Consider the following 15,487-nt stretch of genomic DNA (forward strand, 5'->3'; position numbering starts at 1 on the left):
TCGCTCACCATCCTTACTGTATTAAAAGGAGCCTGTAGGAGTCTGTGCTGTCGTTATGTGTAAAATTTCAGAGGTGTGCAGTGTTAGGCACCCTTTTGTCACCTACACCTACAAGTAACTTACTGTAGGAAATCATTTGGAAAGATACTGCTTAGCAGTTTTCTGCACCAGTGATAACAACTCTCTGTAGAACAGGTCATCATTCCATTCAAGGCATGGATGCAATCATTGTTATACCTTTGTAAGACTATAAAAGATCCAATCGTACAAATTCATATTTTTGTTGTTCTAAAGTCCAAAATTCTACAATGAAAATAAACGAGAAAGCAAAAGAGAAGAAAAATGAGCTAACAAAAGTTTTTTGAAAAACAAAAGATAGGCATACCTAGCAAGCAAAGAAATGCTTATGTCGTCATCAGTGGCCAAGCATAAGCAGCCATACTGGGTTTCTAAAGACCCGTGGTGTCTCTTGGGCATATATATTATTATAGAGACTCCATAAAGATTCTACTTTTGACATGTTATTTGGTATGAATGCACATGCAACATAATGGTTTGTGTGAATTCCCAGGCAGTGAATCCTGTTCTGTTTGAGTTCTCCAGCCTGAGAATGAGCTTAAAGGATAATTTCACATCAGCCATACTCAGCGAATTGTTTCCTAGAGGTTCTCAGAAGAAAGAAAAGGTCAGCATAAAAGCCGTGAATCTTGTAGGACTTACTGTTTCAACTTCATGTATTTTCACTCATTTGTAGATTCTAAGGACAATAGCAACCAATCTGTAAACATATTTATGGGACTGACGCGTGATCACATAGGACCCAGGCCAGGGCACTTTTTACTCCAGCTAGTGGTGGTTTTTCCCCCAAAGCCAGTTTTGCGCTTAGTAAGCACACTCCATGTAACCGTGGGTGTGTAAGGGGTGTGGCTAGCAGTATTTGTACTTTTGTATCTTTCTAATGTGATACTCTAGTCACGACTCCCAGTAATAATATCCATTCATGTCTCCTGCTCCCACGATTCTCTGTGTGTCCTTGTTCTCCCTGCTCCAACAATTGGCATTAGAGCAGGCTATTCCAATCTTCTTGCTTCGAGGCTACATTCCCGTGCTTAGCTTCTCGAGCTTGCCATCACGAGGAGATTACTCAGTTAGCTAGGCTGACTGGATTGGACTCAGTTAGGCCATCATCTATCTTAGCTTGTTTTCGCACTATGTGGCTAGTGGGACTTCTCTACATGCTCATTTGGTTCTATTGGGCTGCTCCTACCTCTCCAAAGCAGGTCACCCATCTTCTATAGTGAAAAATGACCTGTTTGCTGCAGATTTGAAGTCTTCTATGGCCGCCCTACTTTGTCCAAGTTTTGGGATGTTTCTGAGGTGGGAGCAGTCTTGGTCAACATCTCAGGTTCATTTGTTTGCAATCTCTGCACATTTGCTCAAAGAAATTCCTGATCTATACAGTGCAGTATTGTGTGGGCAGCACACATTTGCAGTCAGTTCCTGTGCAGGCAGTTGATTTTGAGCCTGATTCAGTCAGACTTTCCATGGGATTTGCTTGCATTTTGGTGTCAATTGCTGTCATGTGCACGGATTGGTATTTGACGTGTATTGGGTACACAATACTAGCTCAAGTAGTCTAGGGAGGCTTAGGGCTAGGTAGGCTTGATTCTCGGGTTGAGTGGCAAGGGTACAAACCAGTTAGAGGTCTTCGCTATTTTTGGCGCTTGGGGCCCGAGTCTATATAAGGGGCCCAGAGGTTCAGTTCTCAGAGAGCCGATGGGAGCAAGTCTCGTTCCCAGGTGCTAGGTCTGATCCTGGATTGAGTCGCGGACGCGCGCCTGCATCATAGCATAGCCCAAGGCCCAGCAGCAGATCCTAGGCTTCACAGCGCCACCTGGTGGTATGGGACACCAGGTTGGTTAGGATCTGGTTGGGAGTTCGTGCCAGTAGCTCAGCTCGTGGCTTGAAGGGGACATCTCCTGATTCAGGATCGCATCCCGTAGATGTCATGGTTGGGTGGTGAGTAGCGTGCTCAATTTCCTCATGTTTGGTGTGTTCTTATGTATGATTGCAGATCAAAGGTTTCAAGAGTGCTGGGGTCATCTCAGTTGGTATCAGAGCCAACTCCTGAGGTAGGAACATTTGATATGAGAATTCTGGACGAATTTTTCTCCAGGTGTGCCTCAATTTCGAAATTCATGTTCATTGCCCTGCAAGTGATTGATTGGTTCATCGTTAAGGGTCGGAGTTTAGGATTGGGAAAGAAGGAAGGAGGAAGAGAGAGAGGGTGAATTCAAGGCTGATAAGAGGGGTTAGGTGAGAGAGTGAGAGGTGTAGCTTGGAGAGAGTGGAGAGGATTGCAGGAGAGGCGTGAGAGGAGCTGCTAGGCAAGCGATGGGCTGAGGGGAACCCCAAGGGATCCCGTGTACGGTCGGGGCTGCGCAAAGGTTAGGTGATGCCATGCAAGAGAGTGTAGAGGGGTGCGCCATAGTCTGGAGCAGGATCGCAGTCAGGCTGCTGTTTCGGGGAGGCTGGACGCTAAAAAAGCACCACCCCTCCAAGTTTAGGAGGGTGGGCTTTCTTAGAAAGCTTAGCTTTCTAAAAGCTGTACCTTCCACGTTATAGCCTAGCGAAACCACAGTTCTGCCTCAGCTCATGCTTGTGCGCACGAGAAGAGCCCTCCACACCCCTTGCGGATTTCATCACTTGGGTACGGCTTGCAATAGACTTCCGTACGGCACAGCCAGCAACGGGAGAATCCGGGTTCACTGACTTGGGCTGATCGTCAACTTCGTACCTCTTTCATCGGCCAGCATCTCCTCTCTTTCGTCACCTCCTATCTGGACAATTTTTCTTCTGCTCCACTCTCCTAGCTCCGATCCCACCTCTTACTTCTCTTCTCTAAGTTTACTCCCTTCATCAGATCAGATTTCAGATATGTCTGATTCTGTGGACCCCGGGCTCACTATGGGTGATCAGGATTTGAACTACCATGCAGATGATGACCAGGGCCTCTACGATGATTTTATTACGAAGGCTTCCTTCAGTGAATTCACCACTGCTCTCGATGAAAAGTTCGAGCGAGCTAATACAAATCAAACGGGGTTTACATAGCAACTCCAAGGGATTCACACCTCACTCTCACTTTTGACTAGCACTGTTCACGCGCTCACGCATGTGGATGCTTTGGCTTCAGTGTTAGGTCCGAATATCACTCCAGATCCTTTCCTCGAAGATCAGAAGTCTCGTACCAAGGAGGTGGTTGACACTTGGTTGCACAAGTGGCAAGTACACTTCCAATTTCACCCTTATCCAGATGACAAGAAGATGCAGCTTGCAGCAAGGTATATGTCAGGGAAGGGTTTATTTGTTGGAATCGGAGTCCTAGTGTGTGTGGTCCTAGAGTCCTAGGAGTGTCCTACAGTTGTGTGAGTGTGGAGTCTTGAGGCCACTTGTGCCACCTCATGTGGTAGGTGTGATTCCTCCCCTAGATTATAGGATCTAGATTCTCTTGTGTGTGACCTCATCTATGAGGTGTCTGTGTGGGAAGATAAGGCTTGCCCAGCCTATAAAAGAGGCTATGTACTTGCTGTGATAACAAAAATCTATCAACATCACTTCGTGCCTCAGCTCTTGTCTCCAATCATGTGTCTCTCACCCTCTCCCCATTTTCAACAGTTGGTATCAGAGCAGGTCTTCCCTGACTGAGCCTTGCCTCATCACGCATGATTTTCCTGCCATGTCTCTACGATAACATTGCCATATGTCTCCACCGCACGTCACCATCTCTACGTGCGGCGACCAGCAGGCCGTTTCAGTTCTGCCCGCTATCTTCCCTGATGCTGCGCCATTCTGCCCGTCCTCCCTCGCAGTCTGCTCACGCATCCCTCGTAATCCTACCTCTCTCCTCCGTTGGGCCACTCTTCCGTCATCTCCATGTTGCTGTCAGAAGGCTAGATATGGGAAGCTCAAACGGCATGCTCGATGTTGGGTCATTGCTATTGATCATCGGACGAGCATGGACTGCAGAATAAAGATGGATTGCAATCGCAAAGCACATCTATCTCTGCTCTACAGCAGCATTCCGCCCCAATGACCTGCGACAGACGACCTTGTGGGGCCGTGGCCATCGACTCGTACGTCGCCATTCAGCCCGCAGCAAGCAGCAAACAAACCCGCCATCCTGCGGATCTTCTGTCCGCTCCTCTGTTCGCTCTTCTACCCGCCTTTGCTGCCCTACCACGAAACTGCCCACGCAGCTCTTGCTGACCCAAAGCTGCCCACGCTGCTGCTCCAGCTCTTGCCCACGCTGCAGCTCCTGCCCACGCAACTGCTGCTCTACGCTGCACCTCTTTGCCCACGCTGCTGCTCCTGCAAAAGTCGTCTTTCAGCCACCACAACTCAAGCCCAGCATTTCTGCTCCATGACGACCTGAAGAGCGGCTTATTCCAGCCCATTTCTGAGCCCAAAACTCTAAATTGCAATTTTCAAGAATTTTGCCTCATTTTGGGTGAATTTGTTGGGGCTTTTATGGTCTGAAGCTTCCCTAGTATTGCTAGAACACTATGCTCTAGGAAATTTTGAAAAGCCCCAATTTTCTGCAAACCCTAATTTTGCAGCAACCCTAACCCAAAAATTTAGGGCTTTTCTGTCCTGTGTCTTCCTTTGGCATAATTGAAGCTTCTACCATGTAAAATTTGGGCTTTTTTTGCAAATTTTGAGTAAACATTGTAAGGGATTTAGACACTGGCTGTAATAACAGCTAAGACCTTCCCACCAATGGATAGCATAAAAAACTCCTCGTTCATCGAGAAATTCTCAGGGAGCAATTTCCCAACTTGGCAGACGAAACTCCGGCTTCTTCTTATGCGAGAAGGCATATGGAATATCACCAATGGCAAGGAGCCCAAACCCCAAAGTGATGATGCTAGAATCAATTGGTGGGAGAACCAAAATGATAAAGCAATGGCTATCATTGGCCTAGCTTTAGCTGACAACCTTATCCACCATGTGGATTTTGATAAAACTGCAAATGACGTTTGGGAAAAATTAGAGAATTTGTTTGGAAATAAGATCAATAATTCCAAAGTATTTCTCAAACAAAAACTCTTCAAGCTCAAGATGAAGGAAACTGAAACCCTCAATGAACACTTAAGCAATCTTGGGTCAATTCTCCAACAATTATCTGCCATCCGAGCCATTGTTGAAGATGATGATCAAGTTGCTGTACTTCTCTCAAGTATTGAAGACATTTCCAAGTACAATGAGATCCTTGCTGTCCTAAGAGTCATCCGCAATATGAGCTTTAAGGATATGGTAGCTCATCTCATTGATGAGGACTGTAGGCTTACAGAGAAAGCAGAATCTTCCTTTGAATCTTGCAAAGCATTCTTTCTCAAGAATAAGCCCAAGAAGAAAGGAAAACCTCTTAAATGTAATTATTGTCAGAAGCTTGGCCATCCAGAGGATCGTTGCTTCAAGAAGATGGCAAAGGTACAAGCCAAAGAACATGCCAATCTGGTTGCGGAGCAGAGCGAGGACGAAGACGATGAAGCTACATCTTCTGGACCTGAGGAACAAGCCTGCACTGCTGCTGTTTCTGGTCTATCCCTCCATGAGGTGATAGATGAAGAGTGGGCTTTCTAGAGTCATGTGTGTTAGGTACTCTGCAGTCCCCCTAAAATGATGTAATAGTTTGTCATTTTGTGTGCCTTGTCCTATAAAAGGCTCCACTTATTTCCATGTACCCAGTTAGGAGACAGGGGGGTTGTTATGTCTTTCCTTTATCAGGCATGGCCGAGTTCCAGGATGGTGGTGTACTCCCTAGACCTATGAGTTGGTCATGCATCCATGCTCAGATTTGAGTCTCTGATCACGTTGACACCTAAGCCATGAGAGTGCTTGGTTCAACCTCTGAATTATGCTCAGCTGTTAGCCTCTGAGATTGCCAGGGATGCACAGTCTGGATGATGTCATAGTTTCTCACCCTAGCTCCGAAGGGGGGTTTGTTGGAATCGAAGTCCTAGTGTGTGTGGTCCTAGAGTCCTAGGAGTGTCCTACAATTGTGTGAGTGTGAAGAGTCTTAAGGCCACTTGTGCCACCTCATGTGGTAGGTGTGATTCCTCCCCTAGATAGATTCTCTTGTGTGTGACCTCATCTATGAGGTGTCTGTGCGGGAAGATAAGGCTTGCCCAGCCTATAAAAGAGGCTATGTACTTGTTGTGATAACAAAAATCTATCAACATCAGTTCGTGCCTCAGCTCTTGTCTCCAATCATGTGTCTCTCACCCTCTCCCCATTTTCAACATTATTGTGGTGGAAGGAACTCCGACCTAAGCCTGTAACATGGATAGAATTCGAAGAGGTCTTCAGGAAAGAGTTTCTGAAGGAGGAGGAAGATTACGATATCGTAGGCAAGCTCAAAGCCCTCGATATGTCCAAGCTGAATCTGACTTTTGAGGTTTATCTTCAGAGGTTTCGGGATTTGCAGACCAGAGCTACAAAGATGGATCCAGTTACCTTGTTAGGTTTCTTTGTAGATGGTTTCCCTGACTCGTACAAGCTTCAGATTAAGAAGAACAAGTGTACCACTTTGCAAGAGGCCATGAACTATGCGCGCATCTATGATGATACCATGGCCAGCGCAAAGGGAACCACCATTGCCGACACAGGTGGGAAGAACAAGAGGAAGTTCTTCCAGTCTACCACTGGTTCCAGTGAGTCGAAGTCTATAGACAACGCCTCCAAGAAGAACTCCACTCAGACGAAGAATGGTCGTGCCCATATCCTCCGCACATTGAAGTTAAAGAAAGAAGGAGGTTGCTTCATATGCAAGGAGTGGGGCCACACTAGGAATGATTGTCCTAAGCGCAAGAACCAGATGCAAGCGTTGGGACCGAAGCTCCATGCAGGTCCAGGTACCAAAGCTAAGGGAGCTAATCAAGTTTCGATGACAAGTATTTCTCTAAATGTCATTCCCACTTTCTTGTAATTGCACGTTTAATAATTCATTATTTGGTTCCCATGATCTTTTCCGAGTTTATGGAGAAGTAAGGAACCAAAGAATTCACATTCTCTTTGACCCGGGCAGCTCTCACAATTTTGTTAAAGCTCTATGCCAAGATGAGTAAATGTGACTTCTTTATGAAGGAGATCATTTACTCAGGACACAAGATTTCTTCTGAAGGTATTAGCATTGATCTAGATCATATCCAGAAGGTTTTGGAATGGCCTATCCCTCAGACTGTGAAACAACTTCATTCTTTCCTAGGATTCACGGTTTTTCTACGAAAGTCTGTGCGTGATTATTCACACATCACGGCACCCCTGACCAACATATTGAAAGGTCGTGGACGCAGGTCTACCCAGCCGATCTCTTGGAATGATGCATTGAACAAGACTTTTGAAACCTTAAAGTTAACTATCAAGGAAGCACCCGTTCTTGCATTACCCGATCCTACCCGGCCTTATGTTTTAGAGGCCGATGCGAGTGATTTTGCGATTGGGGCAGCTTTATTCCAAGAGGGTAGACCTGTAGCTTTTGAGAGTAAGAAGCTAGACAACACCCAATATCGTTGGCCCACACTAGAAAAAGAACTCTATGCAGTTGTGTATGCCCTAAAGGTTTGGAGACACTACTTGTATGGTTCTAAGCTTCTTATATTGACCGATCATCAGTCAATCAAGTATGTGTGTGACGGATCTGAATTGACGGGAAGAAAGGCTAGATGGGCAGAATTAATGCAAGATTTTGATTTTGAAATACGTTATCGAAAGGGTTCGATGAATAGTGTGGCGGATGCCTTAAGTCAAGTCAAGTTTGTAAATGCTATGTCATTTACGAAAATATCCTCATACCTATTTCAATCCTTGAGAGGGCTTTGCGCAACTGATAGTCATTTCAGTTCTTATTGGCAGAAAGTCTAGGATGGAAGCTCCATGATTGACCAAGACTCAGGGATTGTGCCACCTACGGTACAAGCGGCGGGAGGTCGCGGTGGATGATTGGAATGAAAAGATATGTGTGCCAGATGTTTCGGATCTTCGATCCAAGATTCTCTGCGAGTGTCATGATGCTCCTAGTGCTAGACATCCAAGTATACATCGAACTCTGTCTCTTGTGAAGCATACCTTTTATTGGCCTAAGACGCGTGCATTTATTGAAAACTATGTGGTAGGTTGCCGGGTTTGTCAAGTTACTAAGACAAAACACCTTAGAAGTGCGGGTTTATTACAGCCATTGCAAATCTCGGGTAATAAATGGGAAAGTATTTCCATGGATTTTATTACCAGATTGCCTAAAACGCACAAGGGTCATGACTCCATTTGGGTCATAGTGGACCGTCTGACAAAAATGGCTAGATTCTTACCTACTAGAACAACCATCTCAGCTGTTCAGCTGGCTCATGAGTTTGTGGACCACTTGTTTAAGCTGTATGATTTGCAGTCTGACATAGTCAGCGACAGGGACTCGAAGTTTACTAGTAACTTCTCGACACTTGTTTTTGAGAAGTTGGAAACTACTCTAAGTATTAGTTCCTCAAATCATGCACAATCTGATGGCAGTACAGAGAAGGTCAACCAATAGGTTGAAGATATGCTTCGGGCATATGTTTCTAAGAGACAGTCTTCATGGGAAGATTATCTACCTATAATAGAATTTGCTTATAATAGTGCAAAGCATTCGAGTACTGGTTACAGTCCTTTTATGCTTATGTACGGGTTTCAACCTAAGTCACCAGTTATGGTTGGGTTAAAGGGAATCCAAAATGATGCTGCCTGCAAGCAAACACAAGAACACACCAAACGTGAGGAAACTGAGCAAGCTACTCACCACCCAACCATGACATCTACAAGATGCGATCTCAAATCAAGAGATGTCCCCTCCAAGCCACGAGCTGAGCTACTGGCACGTACTCCCAACCAGATTCTAACCAGCCCGGTGTCCCATACCACCAGGTGGCACTATGAAGCTTGGGATCTGTTGCTTGGCCTTGGGCTACGCTATGATGTAGGCGCACATCTGCGACTCAATCCAGGATCAGACCTGGCACTTGGGAACGAGACTTGCCCCATCGGCTCTCTAAGAACTGAACCTCTGGGCCCCTTATATAGACTCGGGCCTCAAGTGCCAAAAATAGCGAAGACCTCTAATTGGTTCATACCCTTGCCACTCAACCTGAGAATCAAGCCTGCCTAGCTCTAAGCCTCCCCAGGCTACCTGAGCTAGTCTTGTGTACCCAGTACTCGTCAGATACCAATCCGTGCACATGACATACTTCCCCTCCTCTAAGAATTCGCTAAAAAATCTGAGAATGTCCTCTAGAGGTTCTGTAATGTCTCCCATGTTGCATCCTCCTCAACGTGATCCTTCCACTTGATCTTGTATTCCATGATAGTTCTATTACGAATCTGTCTTTCACGAAATTCAAGAATACCCTCAGGCTTGTGTGTAATAAAAGTCAAATCTGTAACTTCTATTATTTCTTGAGGAGAAACAAGTTGATCAACTCTTTTAGTCTACTAACATGAAATACTGGATGTACTTTAACATCAGGAGGCAATTCTAGATTATATGCAACTGGTTCAATTCTTTTAATAACCTTGAACGGACCATAGTATCTGGGGGATAACTTCGGAACCTAACCAGCACTGGGGGATAACTTCGGAACCAACCAGCACTGGGGGATAACTTCGGAACCAGACTAATACTTAGGCTCTTGGATTCCTTGGGAATACGCAAATATACCATCGTTCCTTCAGAGAACTCTCTGGGTGAACAATGTCTATTAGCATAAAATCTGCCCCGATCTTGGGCACTTCTAATAGACTCCTTGGCAAATTGCAACATTTCTTGCATGTCTTGCAAGAATGCGACCAGAGGTTTCAGGAGTGTTGGGGCCGTGTCAATTGCAATGCCAGGATGCAATGTTTTGGCATGCTTACATCAGAGGATAAGCTTGATGGGACCAATTACCACGTCATATATGATGCACCATGTGCTTGTAGCTAAAAGAGTGGTGGGTGTAGTGAGTGGTGCTGAGCTTAGGCATCTTCTCCCTCCACTATCACTACTACCTCTGGAGGTGGGGCTACTACTTCTGGGTCAGGATCTTCTACTGCTAAAGGAGGATCCATGTCAGTGACAAATGCAGTTGTAGCTAAAAGAGTGTGTTCATCTAGTTGTGTTTGCGTATTGTTTTTGTCTTCTACAAACAGAAACTACATCATCTACATCGATGAGTAGAGTAAAGCATACCTAGCGATTTGTACTCCATCACTATGTGCTCTCATCCAATCTTCTAATTTGTCTATGAATAGACCGAAGAGAGTTGGCGAGAGGAGGAAGCCTTGTCTGACCCCTATGTCACTAATGATGATCCCGCTCCAAGTTTGCTAGGAAGGTTGAGAGGTTGGTTGAGGGGCCAACTTATGAATGACTAGAGAGGAATCTTGAGCCCGCTTCCGTTGGAAGTTTGGAGCTCTCCTAAATAAAAGGCCCACCTAGGCAGCACATGGAATCTAGGCTCCATCCCTCTGCTTTCCTCCACAAGAAGAGGAAGGTCTCTGACCTTAAACTGAGCTCTCAGCTCCCATAGCACGCTCAGTTCATTGTCGTTTGATATCTCTTGCACTGGGTGTTGCAAATGGCCAGCACCTTGGCTTTCGGTTCCTGAGCAATGACACCTTGGCACATCCGCGTACCATGAAAAACATCAAGGTTAGCATGTGTCTCTAAAATTTTTAAGTCTTTAGAGGCTCATACCTTACATGCTTCTTACACGCTTCCTACACCAGACCTCTTACAGCAGCTATAGTCGTAAGCACGAAGGGGGCATGCCTTAGGAAGCTCAGACAATCATGAGAGGCCACAGAAGAAACTGCACTTGAAAGGACGACAAGCAGCAAGCATTGTTAAGAAGTTCCTCATCTATAAGGTTCTTTTTCCAAAAGACTTATTGAAAAGATATCCACTCTACAACGTAACCAATCACTAAAGCAGAATATCACCATATGCAAGATTCATGCTTGAATGAGACCAAGCTCCTCGCCAGTCATTTTGAGCGCCACTGCTTGGAATCCTCGTGTCTGTGACACAATATGTCCCAAACAGAAAACATTTGCTTCATCAACCATGATAGAAAGCTAAACAACAGAGAAAGCAAACTCCAAATATAAATGCAAACATGGCCTGGTATATGGGCTGCGTACCATTTGGAAATAAACCATCCATATAGCAACAATGAGGATTCCATCCATACATATCATTCAGATGACCAAAACTGCATCAAAAAGAAAAGGTGGTCAGCATATCCAGCATAGCAGACTAAATCATGAAATGATATATACCTTTGTAAGACTAGAATATATCCAATCGTACAAATTCAGATTTTTGTTGTTCTAAAGTAAATCATGAAATGAACCTATCTGTCCTTGTCAAAAAGGATACCTATCTCTCCCAGTGCTGTTTGCATTGTCAACAATATTTGCTCCATACAAGCGACCTGGAATTGCGCTTCCAAGTGAGAATTGTATTATGTCCACAGCATGGCCATTGCAAGAGATACTAGAGCAAGTATCTGGTGTTTGCTTACAACCGCCCATCTGCCACATTCATTCAAACATACGACAGATAAATATACTCATACTAGAATAGCAGACAATAAATCTCATATGTTAGCATTCAAGGGAAATGAGCCACCAACAATATATGAGGATTGGTCGCCAATGAAAAGCACTGGCATTCCAAGTCGTTGAAGGAGCCACTGAGAAATATTGAAACCCCTTCACAATACACAATCAGCTACTAGCAATAAGCATGGCATTGACCTCACCATAGGCTAATAGTATAAATTACCAGCCCCACATAACAAAAAAGCAACACTCTAACCTTCCAAATGGTTCAATCTTCCTTGCTTTTGTGAAAGACATTGGTGATCATATCCATTCTGTTTGTCAGAACATTTGAGACTTGGGTATCTGCTTCACTCACTAAGGGGGGTGTAGGAACTTGATAAAACACTAGAGGCCGATCACATTTTTGGGCACTATCGAGAATTTAAGAGGCCTATCAAGAACTTTCTTTCAAGCAGACATACAAGCTACTAAGGGCTAAAGCAAAGGGCTCACTAAGGCCCTTGCTGAAGCTGAAGTGCTAAGCTAGTGAACAAAGTAGTAGGAGTAGCAAAACATCAGGAGAGTGTTACGTGCTTAGAGCTAACGCTCCTAGTATATGCCCAGGTTTCATATATCCAGATAACGTAGTGGCTCTCTAATGAGATGTGAGAAGCTCTCATATCTGTGTCTGTCGAGCTGTCTCTCGATGCGATGGAGAGCATCATCTCCTTGATCTCTATATCCGAAGGGCTACATCAAGGGTGACTCCTCGTCTCTGGTGGTCACCTCTGAGGAGAACACAGATGGGCCGAACCTTGGCCGTGCGTGGCCCTCTCTATGTCGCATGTGGAGCGCACGTCTCTCGTCTAGCAGCATCATGGTGGAGACTCCCACTGCTAGTCCATGATGCTCTCATTTCATCGAGCTCCTCTCCCTCAGCCTCGCGAGCAACTAACTCAGATGCATAGAAATCTGTAACAAGTGTCTGTGCTCTGTCAATCCCTCTTGCTCTTTGTTCTGTCGCATCATTATATCTCTCTGTCATCGCATATCAATCACATAGAGCCCAACACAACCCTGATCGGGAACATGGATCAATCGTGTAAGTGGAGCAAAGCCATACCCCTCCTGGAAGAGGCAATGATATCGTCCTCAGATCTCATAATAGACTAGGCAGACACATAGGAAATGCTCCTCTATCTTGATCTCCTCATCTGACATAGGGTGCAAGTCCTCTGCTCTCTGGGTATGCCCGGGCTCTTCCTGCCTCAATCCTCAACTGATGTGACGAGACTCGCAACTGACCGATGGCGATCCTCAATGCATGTGAGACTCTCCTGTCCACTAATGATGTAGCAAATACAAGATTTCCATCAGCCCAAACTCACTTTTCTGTGTGTTGAGGTATAGTTGATTATCGCGCAATAACTGTAGGACACCGCACATCCTGAATAGGCTACTCTGGTGTAGCGAAAAAGATAAGGATATCATTGAGAAAAATGCACTTTCCAATATTATCTGTAAATACCCGAGACATCATCTTCTTGAATGTGGGTGGCAAATTCTTTATACCAAATGGCATGACTAAGAACTTATCATGAGCTCGCTGTGTTCGAAAAGCTGTCTTTGGGATGTTAGCTTTAAAAATCTGGACGTCGTGGTAGTCGCTCTTGAGATCAATTTTTGAGAAATACTTTGCACTATTGAGTCTTTCCAAGATATACTCGATGCCGGGCATAGGGAACTTGTTACTTAGTGTAAGTTTGTTGAGTGCTCTGTAGTCCACACATAATCATGTGGACTTATCCTTCTTCGCCACAAAAAGAATAGGCACAACGAATGGCAAAGATGACGGTCTTATAAACCATGCGCGCAGTAACTGAGACAACTGCTGCTCTAACTCCCCCTCCATAAACTTGGAAAGTTGGTAAGGAAACTTACTTGGAGGTGTGGAATTGGGAATCATATCGATGCGATGGTCCTACGGTCTAGATGGAGGTGGCTAGGGTGGTAGATCATCCCGGAGCATGATGTCTTGAAACTCCTGGAGTAGATCAACCATTGCTTGCCCCATCGGAGGAGTGGCTTGAACTGAAGAAATCCGGCACTGGATATAAACAGGTGCACACATTGCACCCTTGCGGATGGCACGACCTGCTTGGATATGAGATATTAACGGAATCCCTAATATGCTCCGATCACCGCGTATCACGGCGGGCTCAGGTAGAACTTTCACAATCGTGAAGGTACCCTGCCGCTGCCAATTAGGCGTCAGCACATGCTCACAGAACCATTGAATCACAAGGATCATGTCGCGTCCCATTAAAGGTGTCAGTATAAAGTCTCACGTAAAAAAGGCCTTCTAAACTGAAAAAGTAAACTGGATAGCCTTATCCATTATGTGTGCGCGCAAGCTGGGTGTGAACCCATCCATTGCAAGCTCATGAGGCACCAAAGTGCACCCCCACTGTCTTGGCAAGCTGAGAAGAGATGGCATCTTCTAAACTCCCTATATCAAACAAGACAATGAGCTGATGCCCTTTAACTGTGCCATATGCTCAAATAACAGCCTTTTTTTGGTCTGAGAGTTGTCGCCCTCCTTATCTTGAAAGACTGCCGAGGGAGTGGCTTTCAAAGTAGGCAAGACTGCATTTGTAGCTAAGGCTGGTGGCGGGGCTGGAAGAGCTAATACATTGGTGACGGAAGAAGTAGGTGCTCTCGCAGCCTTTTCGGCAAACCACTTAGGATAATCCTTCTTGCTGTGCCCAGCAATATGGTGGCAATGAAAGCAATGATGTTCTCCGTAGTACCGCTTATGTTCGTCGAGTTGTAGATAGCCTCTTGTAATGCCCACTTTAGCTTTCTCATCTGTCATCTTGGGCTTGGACTCCTTCTGCTGACCAGAAGACTGGATGTCTTTCTTTTGATACTGGTTATACTTCTTCTGATCCTTACCCGTTTGGTTGTTTTTTTTTCCCCCCAAAAAAAGATCACTTCATTAAGTATGATTGAAAACCGCAAGAGCAAGCTCTAATGCGGGAGTACAGCATGCCATGCATGAGAAGAAAATAAACAGCTCAAAAAGAGCTAACAAAAATTGAAGGTGGAGGCTGAAAATGCCACCTCAACCTTGAAGAAGACTCAGAGAAGAAGGGAGATCCTCTCCAAACTCTGAAGAAGATAGCCCTCCTGGCAGTAGCTGCTCTAGAGGATCCCTGCATGCTCAACCAAATGGCCAGCAAAGTATGTATAGTATCAGTCCATATACTACTGGAAGGGATGAACCTGTGAACCCTCCATCGCCTCCGTACATCTAACCCTCCATATATGCCATGTTGTAATGCTAGCCAGAATATCCCATGATGTGAGCAACTCTGAAAGGAGTGAAAGAAACATCCTAAAGGGAACAAGAGTCCACAGAGTGTCGTCGTATAATGAAGCCTGAATCTGAGTCATGTCCCTTGAAAAACACCTGAGGGCCAGTGAGAGATAACCATGCCACTGATCCCTAGGTCATGAAGAAGGATGCTCTATGAAAAATACAAAGAATCCTAGCAACACCCTTCCAAATCGTCCTCGCCTGTCTGCACTCCCAAAAGCAATGCTGAACCGATTCAACTGCTGTATGGCCTAATTGGGTTGTTTGACTACTGCGGATCCTTTTGGACCTGCTTGGGATTTCCCCCATTTAGCATCATTTCTTGATTCTGGGCGAGAGTCAACGCCCGCTTGTAATCGGATGGATCGAAGTTCCGGACGAAAAAATGAGTGTTCATATCCAATCCCCTAATGAATTGCTTCAACTTATCGCTCACGGCCACATCCAATTGTTGCACCCGTGAGATGACCTTGTTACGGTAAGACAGTACAG

At 45.2% G+C, this 15,487-nt stretch overlaps 2 protein-coding genes across 2 annotated transcripts in view; one reads left to right on the plus strand and one right to left on the minus strand.

The window, feature by feature from the left end:
* LOC147900301 (heme binding protein) overlaps positions 1-15,487 on the minus strand; it is a 38,551-nt gene that overhangs the window by 1,806 nt on the left and 21,258 nt on the right. The window contains exons 4-6 of the mRNA XM_087377281.1: positions 11,450-11,604; positions 11,212-11,282; positions 11,011-11,088 (exon numbers count right to left, since the gene is read on the minus strand). Of these exons, the coding sequence (XP_087233407.1) occupies positions 11,011-11,088; positions 11,212-11,282; positions 11,450-11,604 (304 nt within the window). The remainder of the gene's footprint in view (positions 1-11,010; positions 11,089-11,211; positions 11,283-11,449; positions 11,605-15,487) is intronic.
* On the plus strand, positions 551-8,451 carry LOC147900302 (uncharacterized). Its single transcript, XM_087377070.1, has 4 exons — positions 551-685; positions 3,115-3,361; positions 6,306-6,818; positions 8,447-8,451. The coding sequence occupies exons 1-4, from the start codon at positions 551-553 to the stop codon at positions 8,449-8,451; spliced, it is 900 nt and encodes a 299-aa protein (XP_087233196.1).

Source organism: Dipteris shenzhenensis, chromosome 7, assembly GCF_047967505.1.
Source record: "Dipteris shenzhenensis isolate YYH24624 ecotype China chromosome 7, Dip_SZ_1.0, whole genome shotgun sequence".
In the NCBI taxonomy this organism is placed as follows: Eukaryota; Viridiplantae; Streptophyta; class Polypodiopsida; order Gleicheniales; family Dipteridaceae; genus Dipteris; species Dipteris shenzhenensis.

What these genes read in the sequence shown, in the direction of transcription:
- LOC147900302 (XM_087377070.1), top strand. Translation starts at nt 551, where the DNA reads ATGGTTTGTGTGAATTCCCAGGCAGTGAATCCTGTTCTGTTTGAGTTC. An exon ending in GTTCTCAGAAGAAAGAAAAG is followed by an intron (nt 686 to 3,114) that starts GTCAGCATAAAA and finishes GGGTTTACATAG; the next exon opens with CAACTCCAAGGGATTCACAC. An exon ending in AAGGTATATGTCAGGGAAGG is followed by an intron (nt 3,362 to 6,305) that starts GTTTATTTGTTG and finishes CCCCATTTTCAA; the next exon opens with CATTATTGTGGTGGAAGGAA.